The sequence below is a fragment of the Telmatherina bonti genome, assembly GCF_933228915.1.
Source record: "Telmatherina bonti genome assembly, chromosome: 17".
Classification (NCBI taxonomy): domain Eukaryota; kingdom Metazoa; phylum Chordata; class Actinopteri; order Atheriniformes; family Telmatherinidae; genus Telmatherina; species Telmatherina bonti.
Window position 1 is genome coordinate 28306472 of NC_136615.1, and position 21732 is coordinate 28328203.

Genomic DNA, 21732 nt, shown 5'->3' on the forward strand with positions numbered 1-21732 from the left:
CATGAACATGGGATATTTTCAAGGGAAAAGATGGACAATTGTGATGGACTGGCGAGCTATCCAGTGTGTACCTTGCCTTTCGCCCAAAGACTGCTGGGAAAGGCTCCAGCTTCCCCTCGACCCTTCGTCAGACTAAGTGGGTTGGATAATGGATGGATGGAAGATTAACAATTCGATCTCATACTTTTTCAGCAATACTTAAGGTCATCACAGTGGGTTGCTTTCTGCTGGAAATGTGCTCTCCCAGGAGGAAATGTGATATATTAACGCGATATTATGCGATAAATTAACAAACCCAATGAAGCTTATGAGACATTTGATTCAATATTTTTGATTCATAGTGTTTCCAGTGAATTAAAAAAAAAGGAATAATCATGACAGTGAAAGTAAGAATCAATATTATCAGTAAACAAGCTGTTTACATTTAGTTTAGATTTAAACTAAATGTTTTCTTTTTTCTTTGATTCAGAGTTTAAACACTGAAATGACGGATTTTGCTCCATGAGCTTGACCGATGAAGACAGTAAAATATGAAGAAGAGTAAAGAGGTGAGGCAAGCTTTGCTGTCTGTTGTTGCGTTTCTGGCTCAGAGGACTGACTCACTGCATGTGAAGAGGGCGGTGGAGTCTCAACAATGTCCTGCTTGTTCTAAAACTGGGTGTTTCCTTTGGACTTCACCAACAGACTAATAACAACCCAGACATTCGTTGCACAACAAAACACACTCCTGAGTTTTCTCTGAGTGGGTAATGTGAGCGTCATACCAACAAAATGGTTTTCTATTAATCCATTTATTAAAAAATAATGACAGAAATTGTTTATCTAGATTGAAAGCCTTCAAATCTTTCAAAAATTTCAGGGAGGATGAAGAAAAAAAACAAAAAAAATTTCAAATTCCTTTAGATTTGAGTCCCTCACCTCTTGAGAACTTTATCGTGGGCGTCACTTCCCTGCTGAACAAGGCGATCCAGCACCTCCAGTGGTGAAGCAGATACGACCCCTTCCTCCTCGCCGTCCTCGAGACCCTCCTCTCGCTGCAGCAGCCTCTCCATCGCCATCTTGTGCACTGCCTCCGACGTCTTTTGGCCAACAAAAAGAGAGGCCGCCCTCGGCAAGGCCAGATCAAAAAACGACTCATAGGGCACAGACGCCGACGTCTTGCTGCATGGGCTCGGGGAAAACATCCCAAACTTGCCCACCTCTTCATCTGGGGCAGAAGGGCTTTGGTGTAAATGGTGATCAATGGGAGTAAAACAAGACTGGAAGTTCCACGACTGCTCCAGCGCCGAGCTCCTGCTATCTCCTCCCACCCCTCTTTCACTTCCAACGTTGCTGCTACCTGCTGCATTCTCAGCTTTGTCTGGTGTGGACACAGCATGGTGGGTTTCTAGTATGGGGCCTCCAGGCTGGGTGTTGGTGAGGACCTTGTCTTGTGCCTGGCAGCCAGTCAGAGTCTCAGTGGTGTGACAGAAAGGGGAGTCAAAGCCCCTCACGCCCAGCGGCTCCTGCTTATCTTCAGTGAGTTTCAGCAGCTCCTCAGTGATGGCAGCTGCAGCAGAAACATATAAAGAGACTTGCGATGCAGAAACAAGGAATGCAAACAGAGCTGGCTTTAATTACAGAATATCCGCAGTTTGGCTGATGTTTTCTGGTCAAAGCTGCTCATAATCTTGTAAGGGTCTTTAATTTTAGTATATTGTGGTATTTATTCCGGTATCAGTGCAGAGGATATAAAACATAAGAGCAAAAGCAGGAATATACTGGCACCCTGGATGTCTATTTAAAGAACAGGCGCTAACGCGCACATACCGACACTATAACAACGGCCTACGACATAGTACCTGCCAATGTTAATGTAATCATTTTGGCCATTTTTAATGTAATAAAACCAATATAATCTTAACCTGCCAATAATGGTAATAATAATTTTTTTATGATAAGATTAGATTATTGACTGAAGTTATTACATTCTCAGGATATAAGATTATGACATTACTGTGAAATGCTATTGGAAAGATATTATGTGATTGCCTTTATTATATTTAAACTGGTTAAAATAACGACATTATTCGCCATTATCACATTATTGGTTGCCACATACAAACCCTTTAGATTGATTTGAAATAATTAAAAATAGAATTTCTAAATTTCTTGGTCAAAATGAATAAAAAATACTATTCTGTTCCATGTCTGTCAAATGTTTTATTTACATTTAGTGCTTTCATAAAGTGTTATTGGCCTTCAGTTAAATGAAAATTCATTGTATTTATTTTATGCATTATTTTCTTTTTTCTCTATTTCTATAGTTTGTCCTTTTCTGCTACAGTTCCTAAATGCTCATTGAAGAATTAAAAAAAGCTTGAAAAACTGCTTTGGTTTTACATACCTCAGCTGATTTTTCAGATTTTTTTGTCTTAAGGAAAACACAGACAACATAACTTGATCCCTTTCCAGAAGCTACCAACTCACCCTCTTCCTTCTCCTTTTCTGTTCTCAGCTGAAGATCCAGCTCCTGCTTCTTCATAAAAACAGACAGCTCCGTCAACGTCATGGAGACGTTCTCAGCTGTTTTTGTGTCTGAAAAGAAAAGAAAAAAAAAGAAACGATCAATCATAAATGTGGTTATGATTAAAAAAAAAAAAAAAAAAAAGACTCCAAAAAACCCCAACATTTCTATAATTCTATCAATGTACTGGATATTTCTGGAAAAGATGGACACTTGATTAAGAGTTAAACGAATAATCTTATTATTCCCACTCTAAATTCTTGTGCAGTCCACTTGAGTGCAGGAAGGATTTTTATTCCAAGTCTGCATGAATGGATCAAAGAAGATTTATCATGGCATCTGCCTTAAACACAAGATTACAGCTCATTTTAACCATGTCAGTGGGTTAATCAGTAAAGCTCCCAGTGCGGGCTCTATATTTGCATCTGTTTGGGTTTCAACATCTTACAAACATCCTCAAGCTTCAACCCTTTGTAAGAAGACCATTTTTAGGCAGGTTGGGTTCTTTCTTATCCAAACTTGGCGGCTAAGTTATAAAGTTGACAGTAAAAAGACCAATTCTGTCTCACCTCTGTTTGTGACTGCCTCTGCACTCTTCTCCAAGTCTCTAACTGGTTCTTGTCTCACCAATGCAGGCTTATTGGTATCTACTTGCCGACGATCCTGCAAAGTCATAATCATTCACTTATAACTCTTATCAAAACAGAATAGTTGCAAGCTCTGGCTATTTCTGAACAATGTAAAGACACACAGCTTATTTTCCACCCCTTAACTTGAAGCATAAGTCAAACAAGTCAGTTTGTCTTTTGTTTCTATCACATATTCCCACATAGTTTTAATAAATCACCACAGGAGAGACGGAAAGCTCAAATGTTAAGCAATGAAGATGTTTTCATAATGGTGTGCAAGTGGCATACTTTTCTTGGTGGACTGGACTGAACTGTGTTGGCTGGTAAAGAGATTATGGGGAAGTCATCTGATAGGGTAGGAGGTGGGGATGAGGTGGCTGGAGTACTGGAGGCTGGCGTTCCTTTCCCTCCTGCTCGGATCAAAAACAACCAATGAAAGGAAAAAGAAGAAGAAAAAAAACCCAGAAACAACATAAACAAATAGGTATGATGGCATAACTCAGATCGGTGCAACGTGTACCTGATGTGCAGTGGAAGCGACTGGGAAGGTGTGAGGCACTGTGAGAGAGCTCCAAGTTGGGCGACATGCCCCTTGAAGAAGGGGGTGTAGCCATGCCACACAAAGAGGAGGGGCTCCACAGAGGGTCCTTCCCGCCACAGGAAGAGTTGAGTTCACAGGTGGAGTTCTGCAAACACAGGATCAAAAATAAAAAAGGAATTGCAACATGGATATGGATAATACAGAATGGGGAAGAAAGATTCCTTATATGACTTTGAACATGGCATGGTTACTGAGTATTTCAGAGACTGCTGATCCACTGGGAATTTCACATGTAACCATCTCTAAGGTTCACAGCGAATGGTCTAAAAATATCCAGTGAGCAGCAGTTGTTTGGATGAAAACATTTTTTTGTCAGAGGAAGATGGGAAGAGATGATAGAAAGACAACAAGAAGCAAAAAAAACAAAAAACAAAACACTGGTTTCAACCAAGGTGTGTAAAATATCATCTCTGAACTAACAACAGGTCCAACCATGAAGCAGATGGGCTACATTAGCAGATAACCACAGCAGATGCCGTTCATGCCTTTTAATAACGAGAAACTGAGGCTATAATTCACACAGACTCATCAAAACTGGGGAATTGTTTGGAAAATAATGCCAAGTGTGATGAGTCTTCATTTCATCTTCTACAGCCAAATGGTGGGGTCATGATTTGGTGGAAACAACATGAAAGTGTGGATTTATCCTATCTTGTATCAACGGTTCAGATTTTCTGTGGTGCAATGATGTGGGAGATATTTTCTTTGCACACTTTGGACTCTTTAGTACCAACTGAGCATCATTTAAAAGCCATCTTCTGATGGCCACTTCAGGCAAGATACATATGTTTGTACAAATTATACCAAAAAATTATTATACAAATTAGTGTATTTAACTTATCGGTTTATTGTGATTTATATGCTTGAGATATACATGTATTGTTTCATGTTTTGTGGTTGGAGTGTACATGTGTGTGATTTATTATCTTTTTTATTTGCATATACAAAATTAAAATAAAAAAAAATTAGATGTGTCGTGACACAGAGCTAAAATAATCTCCAATTAGCTTCTTGAACATGACGATGAGTTCACTGTACTCCAACAGCTCCACGGTCGCTGGATCTCAGTCCAACAGAGCAGCTTTAGGATGTGGTGGAACGGGAGAGTCTCATCATAGATGCGCACCAACTACATGATGCTTCATGTCAATATAGAGCAAAATTTGAGGAATGTTTCCAACATCTCTGTGAATTTACACCAACAATTAAGACTGTTCTGAAGAACGGAGACGTCCAGCCCCATATTAGCAAGATGAACCTAATAAACTGGCCTGTGAGTATAAATACTGTACATAAATACAGTATAAATACTGACCAAACATATCTAATTACCCATTTGCTTTTTACTATTATATACTTTCACTAGCGTTGTGAAAGTACAAGTAGCAAACTGCTTCATGTACTATACTAAAGTACAGGAAGTTGTGGTGGTATAAAATGTCAATTGAAACTTAAATTGAAAGGAAGTACATCATTCAGCATTGTAATGAGCCTCTGTGGTAAAAATTGTTTGGTTGATGTGATATGCAGTCTCACTTTAGTCATTTTAAGTATAAAGTGGCTCTATTATGCACATTTCAGTCTAATTTATTTTTATAAGCAACTCCAGCAGGGCAAGAAATAATCAAGCATTTTTCACAAACCCCTTCATTCATTTTGTATTGATCCTCCCAGATTAGCCTCTGCCAGAGACAAGCGAACAGAGACAAGCGAACAAAGACAAGTGAACAGAGAAAGCTCCGCCCTATGTCCTGCCTCCGTGCTGCGTCTGATTGGCCAACTGCTAGGAGTAGTTATACTGAACAGTGAAGGTGGGTGTGGCTTTCTTCTTGTGAATGTGCACAACCTAAAGAAGACCAATCACTGAGTCCCTCCCCCTGGCCGTTGCTAAAATTTTGAAGAAAAAAACTCTAAAACCAATCGTTTCCGTCGCCATGGAAACCGAATGTAGAGAGTGCTGGAAAACTTCAAACGTGCGTTTAGGTGATAAAAACCGGCACCGCTGATATGTCTGATGAGTATTCAACACTATATTACAGTAGAAAGCTCAGAAAACTAGAAATAGGATAATAGAGTCGCTTTAATAAAGCATTTGTCTTTATAATCATCCAAAGTTTGTAAACTGAATGAATATCCTCATTATTTTATTTGTGTTGTTAGATTGTCAGATTTTGTTAAAGTAGCCTTATTTAATCTACAGTAAAAGAGTCAATATGAATTACCAAGAAGGGAGAAGTGAAGTGAAACGTGGGAAGATTCTGTGTAAAACTGCAGTTTTTCCTAGAAAGGCACATTGTCTGTCTGTCTGGGTCATTGGGAGTCCAACACAGAGACAAATCCTCTACCAGACCCCAGGAGGCAGAAAAACACCCAGACTCCTCCCTCGTGAGGCTTGCCCAGAGGCAGAAAGGAAAAGACGAGATCTCCAAGGCAACAAGCCCTTTCTGGTGCCCACAGAGGCAGTTACATAAAGATGAGGGGTATGAGTTGTAATTCCTGTAGCTTAAGTCAACCATGAGCCTGAATTCAGAGGGGGAAAAGGCAGGTGGTGCTGAATGAAGTACAGTGGGGCTCCAAAGTTTGGGCACCCCTGGTAAAAATTTATTTAATGTGCAAATAAGGAGCTTTAAAAAGATGGAAAATCTCGAAAAGGCATCAAAGTACAGTTTAGACATTCTTATAACATGTCAAAAAAAGTTACGTCCTATTTCCATCATTTAAACCTTCAAAATAACAGAAAACAAAAGATGGCGTCTGTAAAAGTTTGGGCACCCTGCAGAGTTAGTACCTTGTACGCCCCCAATTTGACAACAGAGACCTGACAGTGTCCTGGATTGTTTACAGTTAGTGTCTGGAAAGACCAGTCGATGTCAATCTCAAAGGTTTTAAATGCCCAGACTCATCTGACCTTGCATTAACAATCGGCACCATGGGTTCCTCTAAGCAGCTGTCAAGAACACTGAAACTGAAAATAGTTGATGCTCACAAAGCAGGAGAAAGGTGTAAGAAAATAGCAAAGTGTTTTCAGATGCTAATATCCTCTGTTCGGAATGTAATCAAGAAATGGCGATCATTGGGAACAGTTGAAGTTAAAGCAAAATCTGGAAGACCAAGAAAAATATCAGACAGAACAGCTCGCAAGATTGTAAGAAAAGCAAGTCAAAATCCAAGTTTGACTGCACAATCCATCCAGGAAGATCTGACTGATACTGGAATCGTGGCGCACTTTTCCACCATAAAGAGGTACATGTACAAATATGGCCTTCATGGAAGAGTCATCAGAAGGAAACTTCTTTTACGTCCTTACCACAAAAATCAGCATTTGAAGTTTGCAAAGGAACATATAGACAAGCCTGATGCTTTTTGGAAACAAGTTCCGTGGATTGATGAGGTTAAAATTTAACTTTTTGGCCGGAATGAGCACAGGTACGTTTGGAGAAGAAAGGGCACAGAATTTAATGAAAAGAACCTCTATCTAACTCTTAAGCATGGGGGTGGATCAATTATGCTTTGGGGTTGTATTGCAGCCAGTGACACAGGGAACATGTCATGATGCCATCTGTGAAAAAGCTGCAGTTAAAGAGAGGATGGCTTCTACAAATGGATAATGATCCTAAAAACACCTCAAAATCCAGGGTGGATTACATCAAGAGGCATGAACTGAAGGTTTTGCCATGGCCAAGAAATAAGGCAATAAACAGAAAGTATAACTGGTCACTCATCAAAGTCAATCTCTTTTCGCAGCCAAGAGGTGGAAGTTTTGGATATTTATACATATATAAATGTTTGTTTTTTTCAGTTATTAGAAGTTTTTATCCTTCCTCGGCGAAGAAATGCTCCAGCTCTGTCTAGTTGGAAGGGCTGTGCTTTTACGTGGCTTTATATGACCATGTTTCCAGCTGCTGGACAGCCACCACTGAAGAAGCGGAAGTAGAACCTGTGTCCGAATGTCCACACTATTTTCAAACCGCTCATCTACTACACAGGGCTGCACTAAATACACTAGTGAAATAATTCTGTTGGCATTTCGGGCACGAAGCTGGCTATTGTTCCTCGTCGCAGATCATGTGACTACTGACTGTCACCAAGGCAACTAGGGGTGGGAAAATCTAATCGAAAAATCGAATATCGGGATCTTTTTGCTTCACAATTTTAAAATAAATTTTTTTTAAACAAAAAAATTGTTTTTTTTAAAATAAATAAAGATAATTCATTATAAATTTTTTGTCATTTTTATTGTTTTTGTTGATCTTTTTTACTTGTCGTCTTGGGGATTATAACAGCAGAATGATGGTCTGGCTACTGTGTTGTTTTTTCCTAATTGAAATCAAGAAAAACGATGTCCAGAAAAATTTTGTACGTTTCTTTTTTGTTTTTAAATCAACAAAAATATCAAAGAATTGTGAGAATTGCAATTTAAATCGAATCGGCACCCAAAAATCCTAATCAAATCAGGACAAATGCATATTGTCACAGCCATAATGGCAACCACACCCCATGGTTTCATATCCAATCCAAACTTGTGTGAAAATACCTTATTTTCACCTTAAATACCTTTTTTTTTTTTTTAATATTTTTTTTGAGATGCTCATAGATTTATTATTTCATAACTTGGACTCATCAATACCTTTTCAGAACTTTGTCCACTGTTCTTTGGTCTTATTATAAACTTGCCTTTTAATTTCCCTTCACCAAAGTAGAACATTTAGCCAAAAGTCCATCTCATGAGATCTAAAACAAATCCACATAAAGTTCAAGTTGTCTAGCAGCACTGCAGCAGCAAGCAGGAACATAAACATTAAGCCCTAGAACCATCCCACCACCAGTTACACACCAATCTTGTGTCCCGCACAAACATTTGGATCATTTAGATTTGTCTTACCTGCCGTCTGGAGGTCTGCGGGCTGCGGTAGGAGGTCTGTGTCCCTGAGAAGGGGGGCAAGGACAAGGGCGGGGGTAATGGCTGACGTGGAGTTGAGAAGGGGGTCGAAGAGGAGCTTCCTGTTGTCAAAACAACAAACAGTCTGATCAATGTACGAATAAATGCAGTGAAAATCCCGGGATTTATTTACTCTTTCAGACATCGATAAAGTTTCAATCTACAAAATAAATAGAAGATTTTAAAAGCAAATGTATTGGGGAAGTTTTGTCTTCCTGATTTGTTACCCTTCTGTTTTTTTATTTTCATCTAAAGGAGACTGATAAAAATGACTCATCTCCCTCATCTTGTTTTTGAGCATTTGCAGATATATCTGATTAATTTAGCAGGAAGCAAAGAGTTGCAACACACTAAATTGCAGAACATAACCACTATGCAACTGTGTTTATTTTTTTTCTGGCCAATTCTAGATTATGTAGCATATCAATATCAAAGTTTTTTTTTTTTTTTTGTATCTTTTGCAAAGGACATATTTATGCATCTATTGCAGATTCTTTTCTATTTTCTGCCATTATAAGGATTAGAAAAACATGCTAAATATACAACATCCCTTTAAAATTTGCCTGTGAAAATTGATATTGATATTCATTTGTTTGTTTTTTTGTTTTTCAAATCCAGCACCATTTAAGCTCTATAAAAGTGTTTTCTGACCACAGCTGCTCTGGAGGTCTGTGTATGGGCTTGAAGTGCAGTCTTGTGGCCGCAGGTGGATTTGGGGGTAAAAATTCTCAGGCATGGTGGCGTAGCCCTCCTCACAGGATGCCTCCTTAGGGTCTAGAGACACTTTGGCACATTCAATGACGATATCGTGGATTTCATACTTTTTCCACCTGCAGGAAAGCATTAAGCAAAGTGATGTAGCATGTTTATGAGATTAAACATGGAAGCCTTTTATCTTTAAACACAGGAGAATAAAACTTACCTGGTTGGGTCAAGTTCATGGTCCTTAGTACCTGTCACCAGCTCAGGGTGTATACGAACATGTTCAAGCATCGGCTGGAGGGTGGAAATAAAATTAAAACCAGAAATATATCTCAAAGAAATAAACTGGGAGCAACAGAGAACAACATGCATCAGTGATAATCTCACCTTTACGACCTCCTCAAATGTTTCCATGTTCTCCTTCATGCTGTAATGAGAACGTAAGTAGGACACGAAGTTGCATGGATACATGCCGTACAGCCTGTGGAAGAGGGAGTAGACGCTGGCGTGCAGGTGGATAAGGTAAACCTCTGAAACATGCCCTGAAAAACAGGTTTACAAAGTCAACTCGCAGCAAAGAAAACAAGCAGCCGATTTTTTTTGTTGGACTTATTTCAATAAGCCAACAGTTTAGACAACTAGTATAAACAATCCCTTCAACACCAAATAAAAATTTATCACAGCTATAAACCAAAATGTCAAGTTTCAAGGTAAAAGTCTGATCAAGTGCCTGCTTCTTCTCTTGGTGGGATTTACTGTCAGACATTCTCTGATACTTGTGCTGAAGCTCCACCAGAATACATCCCATATATAAAATAAAATAAAATAAAATAAAATAAAAATTGAGCAAATATTTTACATTTAAACATTTCTTAAAAATGATAAAAATTTGAATTTTTTAAAAAATATTATCATTATTATTATTACTATGATTATTATCATTTATTATCATTATCATTATTATTATCATTATTATTATTATCATTATTATTATCATTATTATTATCATTATTATTGTTATCGTCATCATCAGGTGATTGGACAAAGTCCAAATCAAACAACTGAGGCAAAAAAGATAACACAATTTTAGATATTAGTTGCCTTACATAAACTGTTTATGGCCGTGTCTTACCTAGTATTTTTATACACATGCTACAGCATAAGTCGTCATATTATTTAATATTTCAAATAAGTCTTGCAAAGACTATCAGCCATGAACTGGAAATAAATGTAGGAATGTTTTCTTTAGGCTCTGAACAAATCTGTTTACGGCAGACATGCAACATCCACAGAATCAAACATCTGATATAATCAAAAACATAAAAATCTTATATAACCCCTTAATCAGTGGGGCTTTGCCCAGGGCCGTTCTTTTAGACTTTTAAACATAAAATCTTGTACAACCGGTTAGACCTTTTTTCATATTTCTACATCACTGCGCATGACAGACCAGCAGGTCCATCATCCGTCTGCCTTGTCCATCAGTAGTATAGAAATATAGTATTAATGCTTTTCTGATATAATAATTATATATTAACTGTATCTATTATCCACAAGGGCTGTGAGAGAGCTCCCTTTTCAGACTTTTTTTGCACAATGTGCAATCTGTGTCATTAGCTTAGAAACAACCCAGAGGCTGGCCCTGCTGATTTATGGGGTTAACTCAGCATGTCGTGGTGGAATAAAAAGGTTGAAATGATTTTTTTTTTTTAAGGCTTTTATCGTAGTTATGAAGAAATTTATCTATCTCTATAAGCCAAATTTAAACAAATCAGATGAAGTTAAAGAACTGCACAGGCCAGGTTTGTAAACAGAAGCTGTTGTTGTTGATTGTTGTTAACACCTGAAATCCACCTGAAGCAACTCCACTAAGACACAAACTGGTCCAAACTTTTGTGTTTCAGCCACACAAAAATAGTTTGAAACTTTGCAAGATGAATTCTTAACTTATTAGGCTTACCGAGTCAAAATAAAAACCAATTTCACTGTAACAGGAAGTTGAAACATGCTGAGCTGATTTCTTGACAGGAAGCTCCTACCTGGATTCTTGAGGTTCCAAGATGCCAGACGACCAAATATGTCAAAATACTCCCACAGGTGTTGTTTCCCAGCTTGAGGGATCATGGGCAGCAGTGTGATCAGCACCAGCACTCCAGTAATGAGCACGACTACATCTGTGTCCGTCTGCCAGGGAAAACAATTTCAGTTTAATGATACGACTTGAACATTAGGAAAAATTAAATTCAATGTTCACCACCAAGTAATTTACAGATGGGAACTCCCTGAGCCTTGACAGAAACAGCTGCAAGAAAATATCCTAAATTTATTTTGTTCATCAACATTTCTGCTTATTTTCCATGCGTTGTTTGTCGTACAGCACATCACATGGTGGAAAGCCTCTGATTTGTGCTGAAGTGTACAGATAGCAGTGACAGTGATACAATTGTTTAAGCCTGACTACAAGGCAACAGCCAAGCAGACTTCTGTGAGGCTGTTTATGTGTTTTTAAGTCAAAGTAAATGAATTGTGACCTGCCGAGGAATGCAAGATAAGAAACCGAGCTCACCAATAATAATTCATCCGGAGGATAAATTAATATTAGAAGGAAAATTTAGACTACAGAAACATAAACATCACGTAGTTAGAATGGCTAAACCACATCTGATGAGCAGATTTAACCAATTTGACTTCAACCGTCTTCAAAGATCAGAACATTGAGGTGTGGTGATGAAAAAATAGACAAAAAGCTATTAATTGAAGCCCTGGCTTTGTGAATCATATCTGTGTGTTTACCTTCAGGCATTTCAGCAGCGAGAGCAGCAGAGGGTAGCGAGCGATCTTGTGGATCCAGGACGGCTGCTTGCGGACTACATTGCCAAGCAGTGTGAGGGTGGGCAGCCGGCAGGCCTGTTTGGTCATACAGTCGTTCATCTTGTCTAAAAGGTGCTGTGGGGGGGCCAGACAGCAGTGTTAGCTCTGGTTCAAACAGAATCAGCACTGAAGAGAAGTAGCTACATTACATTCAGGTTGTTGATTAAATGTAAACTAACACCTGTAATTAGCTAAACATTTGGTTAATTTGAACATGTGCATGGGCAAAGGTGTAACATCACCACTTTAAGGTCCCATTGGGCTGATTCTCACCTTATCATGGGGTTCTCTGACAGAACAGAGGATATGCATGGCCTGGCTGGAGTTGGTTTCCAAAAAGTAATCCACCAGTCCGTTAAGCAGCATGGAACCTCGCTCTTCACAAAAACAAGACACCAGCAACATTTCAGGTCAAAAGTTTAACCGATTGTGAAACACAATAACAAACAATCACCATAGTTACTAAAATACCTGCGGATTAGGGCTGCATAATTAATCACATTTTGATTGTGATCACAATTTTGGTGGCCACAATTAAAGAAACCTGATCATCAACGATATTTACATTCAAAACGCGACCAGTAGTCTGCCCACCACCAGGGGACGAACGCGCGGTTCAGGCTTCATTAAAGATGGGGTAGGTAGATGATTTTTTTTTTTTTTTTTTTTTTTTTTTTTTACTCTGGGTAAAGTGGTTCCTCATCCTGATAGTCTGTACATTTTGTAATTATGAACAATAAGAAATATAGTTAGACCCCTTAGTTTACTGTAAATCTGAAAAACTCAACCAATCAAAACATTCAGGGCGAATTAAAGTTGTTCATTTCTTATATTTCATAAGCTTCTTCGCAGCGGAGAAAATGCAGGAAGGATTTCTCGACCCGGCTCGGTTTACTTGCCTCCTCCCGCTAAACAGCCGAGGAAGAGAAAATAGTTGGTAGAAAAAGCTGCAAACTACAAAAGCACTTTCACATCTTGCTAGCTCCCCAACATTACCGACCGCAGCTTTAAGCTGCCTAAATACCAAGCGCGCACACCTTTTACCAGCAGCCAGTTAGGAAAAATTGGGATTGGTTGGACATTTTTCCTGTTGCAGGTAAAATGGATTGTTTTGATTAAACAGCTGATTGAGGTGGTAAAAAATACGAACATTTTTACAACATGTGGCATTAAAATACAAAAACCCTGCCGCGTGCACAACTCGCCCTGCCGCAGACGAAGTTGTTCGTTAAATATGAAACCAGCTTCATTGCACAAAAAGCAGACATCGTATTGGTCCCTCCCGGCTTCAAATTAAGCTTCTCGTGGAGGATGTAACACACTTTAGACTGATGAGAGTAATCGTGATTACAATATTGATCAAAACAATCGTATTTATTATTTTGGTCATAATCGTGCAGTCATACAGATAACATACAGACGTCATCTATTCAGGACAGCCTCAGTTGTACGATGAAGAGTGTAAAATTATGTAAACTGAATCTATATCAAAAGATATAAAGGCCAACCGAAATAAACTGAATTATATTGCATAAATAATTATATTTTGTAAGAATAAGACACAAATAAAAGTTATATAAATAAAAAAATCAATTAACAGCTCAGCAGTGACCAAACCTTTTCTGGTCTGCATGTCATTTTCATGGTTTTCAGGACAAAAGATATTATCATTGAAATAAACACACAGTGAAAACAACTAACATATTTACCTGGTGTTTTTAGCTATTTACAGTTATTTATACTACAATTAACCTACATTCTTCTCAGCTTGTGTTTGCTGCCACTGTGTTTTCTTAGCTTTATTCCAGCCATTATAAAAGATTATTTTTGTTCATTTCAGACAGACCTAGCACTTTCTTGTCACCTGTTAATTCCCGAGTTGACATTGCCATCAATATAAGCCATCCAACTGCTGTATAGCTTGACAGGAAATGGCTTAATCCTAATTTTTTGGTCAAATAGAAGTCTTTTAGCTACATAACAATCATAGCAATCTTTTTTTAAATTACAAAAGCATGATAAATAATGAATTTATCATGGATCCTTTTTTGTGGATTTACCTTATAAACTTTTAGAATGAACCCTACATTTTACAGGTGAATTTTAAACCCTAGACAGGATATAAAGTACTAAAAACCTAAAGGTTAAGCTATTGATTCCAGTTCACCATGAGTTAGACATTACTGCTCCTAGTCAAGTCCCAGACAACAATGCATGACAGCGCTCAGAGGAGCTGTGATCTAGTGGTGATTTAAGTGTTAAATAAGGCAGATGGAGCCTACCAGTGCTGAGCTGCTCATTGATAAGGCCTCGGATCTCGTCTAGCTGGTGGAGGTCGGAGGTCTCCAGGAGTGGGAGGAGATCCCCCACATTGGGCTGCTCCCTGGCCATGGTGGTGGCAGTGCTGGAGGTGGAGGCCTCGTCTCTCTCACAGTGTCCGTCCCTGCTTGCCTGGAGGACTCCTGGGGCCCACCCACCAATACAGTCTCCAGGCACCTCTGCAGATTCACAAACATTTCTCAGAATTAGCTAAAGAGTTCAAGAAAAAGGATTAGTGTTCAGTTCGACGAAGCACAGTTTGCTCTGAAGGCTTTTCCTTTGACTGCCCCTCATCATAATCTACTTAAAATTCTTAAAAATGGCTGAAGCACATAAAACTGGATTCCCTGTGAAGTCACGATAAAAGACAGATACTTTTTCAATTCTTCTGTATAATCTCTGCTTCTAACAGGAAAAATGAACACAAAGTTTTGCTGTGGGAAGACACACACCAGAGCAGCCAATAACAAGATGTTAAACAGACTACAACATTTAACAACTAAAGCGCCACATATTTCCCAGGTGTTGGTGGAAAATGAAACAAGTTAAATCAAAGATATTGTTTACTGCAGTGAATTCATAAGGCTTTGTTTACAGGTTGCTGAGCTACACCTGAGAACACACTGCTGCTGAAAAACCAACATTAATTTGACTGACAGTGAACCTCTATAAAAAAAAAAAAATGTGTTGTGACTTGACTGTGTAAGGGAACAACTTGCAACATAACCTTGTCAGCGACTGTTGATCAATCCTGCTCATCAGGTTGGAGGAATGATTAAATTTTTCCCAATAAAAACAGCTCATGGGTTTTCTACCAAAACATTTCTATTGGATTAGGGCAGGACGTCGACTTGGTCATTCCTAAACATCATCTTCATCTAAACAGTCTGGGAACCGGCCCAAAAGAACCTAAGTGCATGCCACAGTTTCACTGATCCACTACAGTCTTTTATGTAATATATTGTAGGTTTGATTAGCACCCTTATGCGCGTTTACAAACCACTAAACACTTTAGGCCCACAATACATCTGTGATATGTTCAAAGAGTATAAACTTATTAGGGTCCTTGGATCCAAAGACTTTGGTCAACTAGTCCAGACCACAGTCCAAACTAAACATGGAGCATTTAGTTGTTATGATGCAAACAAGTGGAACAAACTGGCACTGGAGATTAAACTTTCATCATATGTAGACACGTTTAATCCATACAATAAATCTGCACAGTAAATTTAAAGCTGACTGCTTTTAATATTTGTAGTTATTCTATAATATAGCAAACCATTTTAATTATGTCAATGTATGAACTTAATTGTGTCAGTATTTGTATTTATGTGCCATTAAGTAAAGTACTCTGCATTAATACCTTCCACTTCTTTGCACAGAAATGAACAAAAAGTAAAAGATACCACAGCTGAGGTACATGTACCTTTATGAATTATAACTGGATAAATAGTTTCAGATTGCTTTTAACCGTTTTGTGTCAGACTTGGGCAAGTAAAGATATCAGTGAACAGGAGGCTGAGAAAGCTAAAAGTCAAGGACTGGTGTGTCCTCCTGTACGGTTGCAGATTGTACAGACTTCATGATTTCAGTGGTTGGAAGTCGTCTCTGTATTTCTTTTTATATGCTGGCAACACAAGCAGGCTCAGCACTCTTGTTGCTGGTGGTTCTTCATGTCTGTCTGGTGTATATGAGTGCCTAAATATCTGACTGGACAAAGGGAGGCCAGGTAGTTTTCTAACCTTTCCAGCTTGATGGGCATAATTAACTCTACATCTGAGTTTCTAAGAATTCCAATTAATTTCTGCCTTGATACACTTCAACAAGTGTGCTGTGAAGCTCAAACTTGCACAGACACACATCTGATCTCTAATTTCATCTTCAAATTTTCTGGTAATACTGAATAAAGATGATGATGCATTTTTTTTTATTACTTTATTTCAGACCCAGAAGGATCCATATCACAAAGACCAAAACAAAAAACACACACACACACACACACACACACACACACACACACACACACACACACACACACACACACACACACACACACACACACACACACACACACACACACACACACACACAAAAAGAAAACACAAAAGGTACTCCATAATGGTCAGTGTCCAACATATAAAGAGGTTCGCCAGTGGTTCCACAACCTGGAAGAGAATCTGGCATCACTGCGTACAGGATTAACCAACAATTAGGTTATTTTCTGATTTAGACACCCTAAACATAAATCTATAAATCAAGTTGCACAAGACAGCAGAGCAGTTTGGTTCCCTGACAGCGACAAACTTATGGCTTGCACTGGAACTTCTCAACAGCATTCTCATACTCTCATTATAAGCCACTGAGTTTTCTCAGGTTTCCTTGTTTAAATCAACACCACAGATTGGTAGTATAAAAAGGTGTACAATATGCTTTAAATAGTGAGATCTTTACTGGTATTGAACGCATGTTAAAGTTACGACTTAGAACATTTGCTTGAGCATACAGCTCCGCCGCTGCCTGTAAATAATAATGAGCACACCGTGAGGTTGTTCACACTTGGTGCTAACATCTGTCCTGTGTGACACCGTCACGTGATGCAAGAGAACATTCAAAGCTGCATTTGAATCCTAATTTGTTTGTTCAGTCAGCTTCAAGTAAATCATACACAGGAAGCAGATGAGAACATATAGCTATGTGGATATAACACAGTGCACTGTGGATAACTTCAACAAAAACATGCACTTCGGTCAGACAGAGGAGGGAAAAACGGTTCATGGTCAGCTGTGGAACAACGTGGTAAAAGTTATGATAAACATATGATCAACGGCTCGGATCTAATGCACAAACAGGAGTTGTCCTGCATTGACCAATACATAAGCCAATTGTCTCTTTTTTCGTGTGTCTCATCTTTTTCTTCAGTAATTCTTGATGCAGCGCAACTAAGTGGCAACCTCTGGCGGTTAAAAGAGAAGCCTATGCGGAAGTGCCAAAAACTGCAGTTCACCCCTCATCCACTAGGGGCTCTAAAACAGAGCAAATCCCCAAAGATTCCCATAAAAAGACCAACTTCACAGCACAAAAAACATCTTTACAACCTGGTAAAAAACAACAACAATTTTTTAGGGGTAATAGGTCAGGTTTACCTTCATGACAACTGGGGGGAGTGATTTTTTTTATAACTCATCCATTTAGAAATAGATTTATCTCTGTATCTGTAAATTTGTCATGGGGACATGTCCTTTAAGAGTTGCCCCCTTCTAAACTCTACAGCTTTGCTCATTTTTGTATTTTCCAAGAGACATCTCTGTGTGATGCTGCCATGATAGCGATAGTGTGAGTGTGTAAACTTGTTAAAAAGCCACTTGCAAAATATTCTGAACTTTCTCACCCCTTCCATTAGCTGCTTTTTTTTTTTGTAAACAATCCGTTCAACATGCAACAACTAAAATGCGAAAGCGGCAACTGTCTGTTTCATGCATTTCTGTTTTAACCACGCCCACCTTAAATGTCCGACCAATTACACAATAATTCTCAGAGCCCCACAAGACAGTTTTGCCAGCCCGATGTGTCGAGAACCGTTTTCAACCATGCCTTGAGAACAAAATGACATCCTCTTCTTTTCGAGGCTTCAAAAACAAGAAAAGTTTTCACTTCTAATGGAGTGTGTAGCAAGTTTAACCTTTGATGTCAGTGTCTAATGATCATGAAACACCTTTGGCTGAATGATTTTAAAATATCGCCAGCATTATTGGCTTTGACATTTTCTATGTTGTGTCCACACGCTTCAATAACCAACTGTGTAGCAAGCTGTGTACTGACAGAGCAGGCTGTAGACCAGTTTGTTTAGCTGGGAGGTGGGGGGTGTTAAAAGGGAACTCCCGGTTTGCTATTAGCTAACTGCTACTCGCATAACTAATCTGAAGGTTTTGAGCCGGGCTCGCAGCTGCTTTCTTCAGTGTCTGCAGAATTAAAACTAAAAGAAGAGTAGGTTTTCTGGGAATAATCATTGTTTGAGTTAAACAGCTTTTTGATCAATGTCATTTTGCTGGAGGCCACAAGAATAAGAACAATCAAGTTACGTCCAGTCAGTAGATAGTTCCTGGATGGATTCCTTTCAGATTATCAATAAGAATTAAGATAATAATAAAATTCCATTATTAATCTTGATAGGGAAATTTGGTTTTGCATTTTACACATCTCTACATTTTACTATGGAGCAATGGGCTGCCATGCTTCGTCACCCAGGTAACATTTGGAGATTTAGGAGCCTTAGGTTTCCTTAACAGTTTAATGTTAGCATCTATGTTAGCACCACACTTAGCAATATAATTGCATAAACATCAACTTTTAACTACTGTTGTACTGAAATAATTTTAACTTGATTAGACTGGTCTTCATGGAATATGGTCAAGAGAAGACCGAGGCTGGCATCTATGTCAGGTCAGTGAAGTCATAACCGCTGTTGGCTGTGTGTAGTTCCACAGAAGCTCAACATACATCTCTTCGGACCTCCCTTGCATCCGTAAGCAAACAGCTACGTGGAAGTATTCCCTTGTGATTGGTCATAGTGTGGTTAAGTGTTTCTAGATGTTTGGGTCTTGTAGTTGAATGCATAGACATATCTATTGCTAAATGAATGCCATTAGCCACTATTGTTGTTCTTAACAGGACATATTTATCGGAACCAAAAAACACTGCCCTGTGTGGAGTTTACAGACCGACAACAGCCCTTTCGCCATCTACAGACCCTAGAGTATTAAACTCGGGCTACAATCCAGCAGGTTTTCCATGTATCCCTGCTCCAACACAGCTGACCCAAATGAATGAGTCTTAGTGCATAACCCGATTGACTGTTGGAAATTGATGTGTATTGAAGTAAGAATACATTGAAAATCTGCTGGATTGCGGTCCTTATAGGACCAAATTGAGTACCCCTGCCCTTGGCTCAAGTATAAACATGCATAAGCTAAACTACCTGAGCTGATGCAGATGCCGTGCAAGTATAAACTAGCCTTTACTCAACACAGTGAAATATTTACATAAAATGTTGGTTTTGCCATGACCTGCTTTGTTAACTTTAAACCAAAACCAATAAACCATCTGAGCCATCATTAAAACCCGGCTTTTACAGGGTCTGATTATTAGAAAATAGTTGTTTCTGTTTAGTAATGTTAGCATTGTTTATTAAGTACTAGATCTAAATAAATCAAAATATTGTGAAAGTTATTTTACTTGATTTTTTTTATATCTTCTGCTCTTTCTTCAAACTTGTCTAAAGTCATTTAAAGCTTTGGTTTTATTGGAAAGTTTGTAAAGTTTATAAAAAATTCTTACATCTCTGTGGGTCTAGATGAATGTTGGCTTGCATTAAATACTCATATTCACCAACCTTAATTAAGTTCAAGGTTTTTCCTAATTTACTAAAACACTTAAAATGTCCAATGAAGAGGGACATCTGTCAGTTTAAGCTAATGATCAGTGCTGTAATTGTAATTGCCGATTTACCATTTCATCAGCATGACTGAAGCTGGTAGGTTGATATCACTTTGGAAGATTCATCCTTTGCATGTTCATAGAGCAGATTTTACTGATACTGTGATCCAGTGATTCATTCTGACAATCAGACACGTACTTTTCTAGCTGTGACTTGTCAAAAAGGTGGCCTACAGTGTACAACTTTTCTCAAGTAAGCATGAACATGTACATTGAAAATGTATCTTATCAAAACCACAAAACTGTACTATAATGGTTGATTCCCCATACCGACCCTACTACTACATTTAACCCTTTAACACCCAATCTGTTGACAGTTACACATGACACTTGTCATCCCATTCCTGGTCATTTTATGTTTAAAGTGTCACAAAGCATTTCACATATTTATTGACAAACTAAACAGCCATACAGAAAGTACTCTGTAACATCCCTATAGAAAAGTTCAGTCTGACAGAATGAACAGATGTAATATGACCTTTTACTGAACCTCAATGAAGAATATCCCATTTAATCCTTCCTATTTTGTTCTGGACCTGGACTTAACGTGTAATATGGCCTTCCAGAAATAATAAGTATGCGGCTAATGTGTTTGCCATTTCAGATTATTGGTCTCTTTATGTCAGCCATAACACATTTAAGCTAGACAGTCATTCCAAGCAAAGAAGAACATGGGAGTCCTGCAAATCTCCATCTGAAAAACAGGCATAAATAATCCTGATGGGCAGGTCATTATCGTCGGGGTGACTGCGCCTAGCAGCTTATTTGCAAACTGTAAGAATGAATCAGCAGGATCTCACTTCAACACTTAGGCTGCAACACCTAACTTTCAAACAAGAATCCTAATATGGCCTTTTTTAGTGGCCCACCGTTACATGATGAAGAACACAGAGTCTTTAAAAGCATGAGTCACTTATTACAAAAACCAGAGGAACAGGAGTTCATCTGGGGTTCGGCAAGAAGAAATAACATCTAGTGAAGTCATATTGTCCAAAACCCCCATCCTCAAGGATGACACACACTAGTGGGCTCATCGAGACACATTAACTTCATGCAAACAAATACAAATATTCTCTCATCACAGCACAGTTGTTTTTCCATGACTGAAAAACTGCTGATTCATGGTGTTGGTAGTTCGGGTGCATGAAGTGGATACAAAACATGCGTCTGGAAGGGCCAGGTCAGTGGCACAAACATGAGCTACATTCGCAACAGTGTGATCTGAGACAGCTTGGGAATGCTTAGGGAGCACACAAAGAACCTTTATGCAGCCTGAGCGCTTCCATACACACAGTGGAAATTACATTTGGCTGTGTGCGAGCTGTTATCAGCAGCTTTCTGTCCTCCTGCAAAAATATTCAAAAGCACCATCGTAAAAACAGAAAAATAACCATTTGAATTACTTCCTTTTTAGCCTAACCACCCAGTTACCAGCCAGTGAGCAGACAGTGAATTCATGCAATGGTTTACTAGACTTGTTAAACATTATTTCTGTTATTGAATTACCTAAATGTCAAACAACAAAGAATAATACCCATCACATCTCTTGAGAGTTTATATAATATTGGGTTTTATTTTACAACATATTCATTATTTACCTTTATGAACAGACTAATGGTTCTGTGCATAAAGCAATAGAAATTGGGGAAATGTAGTGCTACCTTCGGCATTT

At 38.6% G+C, this 21732-nt stretch overlaps 1 protein-coding gene across 2 annotated transcripts in view; it reads right to left on the minus strand.

The window, feature by feature from the left end:
* The window catches only part of tsc1b (TSC complex subunit 1b), a 41490-nt gene that overhangs the window by 15842 nt on the left and 3916 nt on the right, over positions 1-21732 (minus strand). For both annotated transcript variants that reach the window (XM_079256427.1, XM_079256426.1), the window contains exons 2-14: positions 14531-14746; positions 12522-12625; positions 12171-12323; positions 11417-11561; positions 9765-9919; positions 9598-9671; positions 9327-9505; positions 8619-8737; positions 3656-3821; positions 3424-3545; positions 3076-3169; positions 2470-2577; positions 919-1549 (exon numbers count right to left, since the gene is read on the minus strand). In XM_079256427.1, coding sequence (XP_079112553.1) covers positions 919-1549; positions 2470-2577; positions 3076-3169; positions 3424-3545; positions 3656-3821; positions 8619-8737; positions 9327-9505; positions 9598-9671; positions 9765-9919; positions 11417-11561; positions 12171-12323; positions 12522-12625; positions 14531-14639 — 2159 coding nt within the window. In that variant the 5' untranslated portion in view covers positions 14640-14746. The remainder of the gene's footprint in view (positions 1-918; positions 1550-2469; positions 2578-3075; positions 3170-3423; positions 3546-3655; positions 3822-8618; positions 8738-9326; positions 9506-9597; positions 9672-9764; positions 9920-11416; positions 11562-12170; positions 12324-12521; positions 12626-14530; positions 14747-21732) is intronic.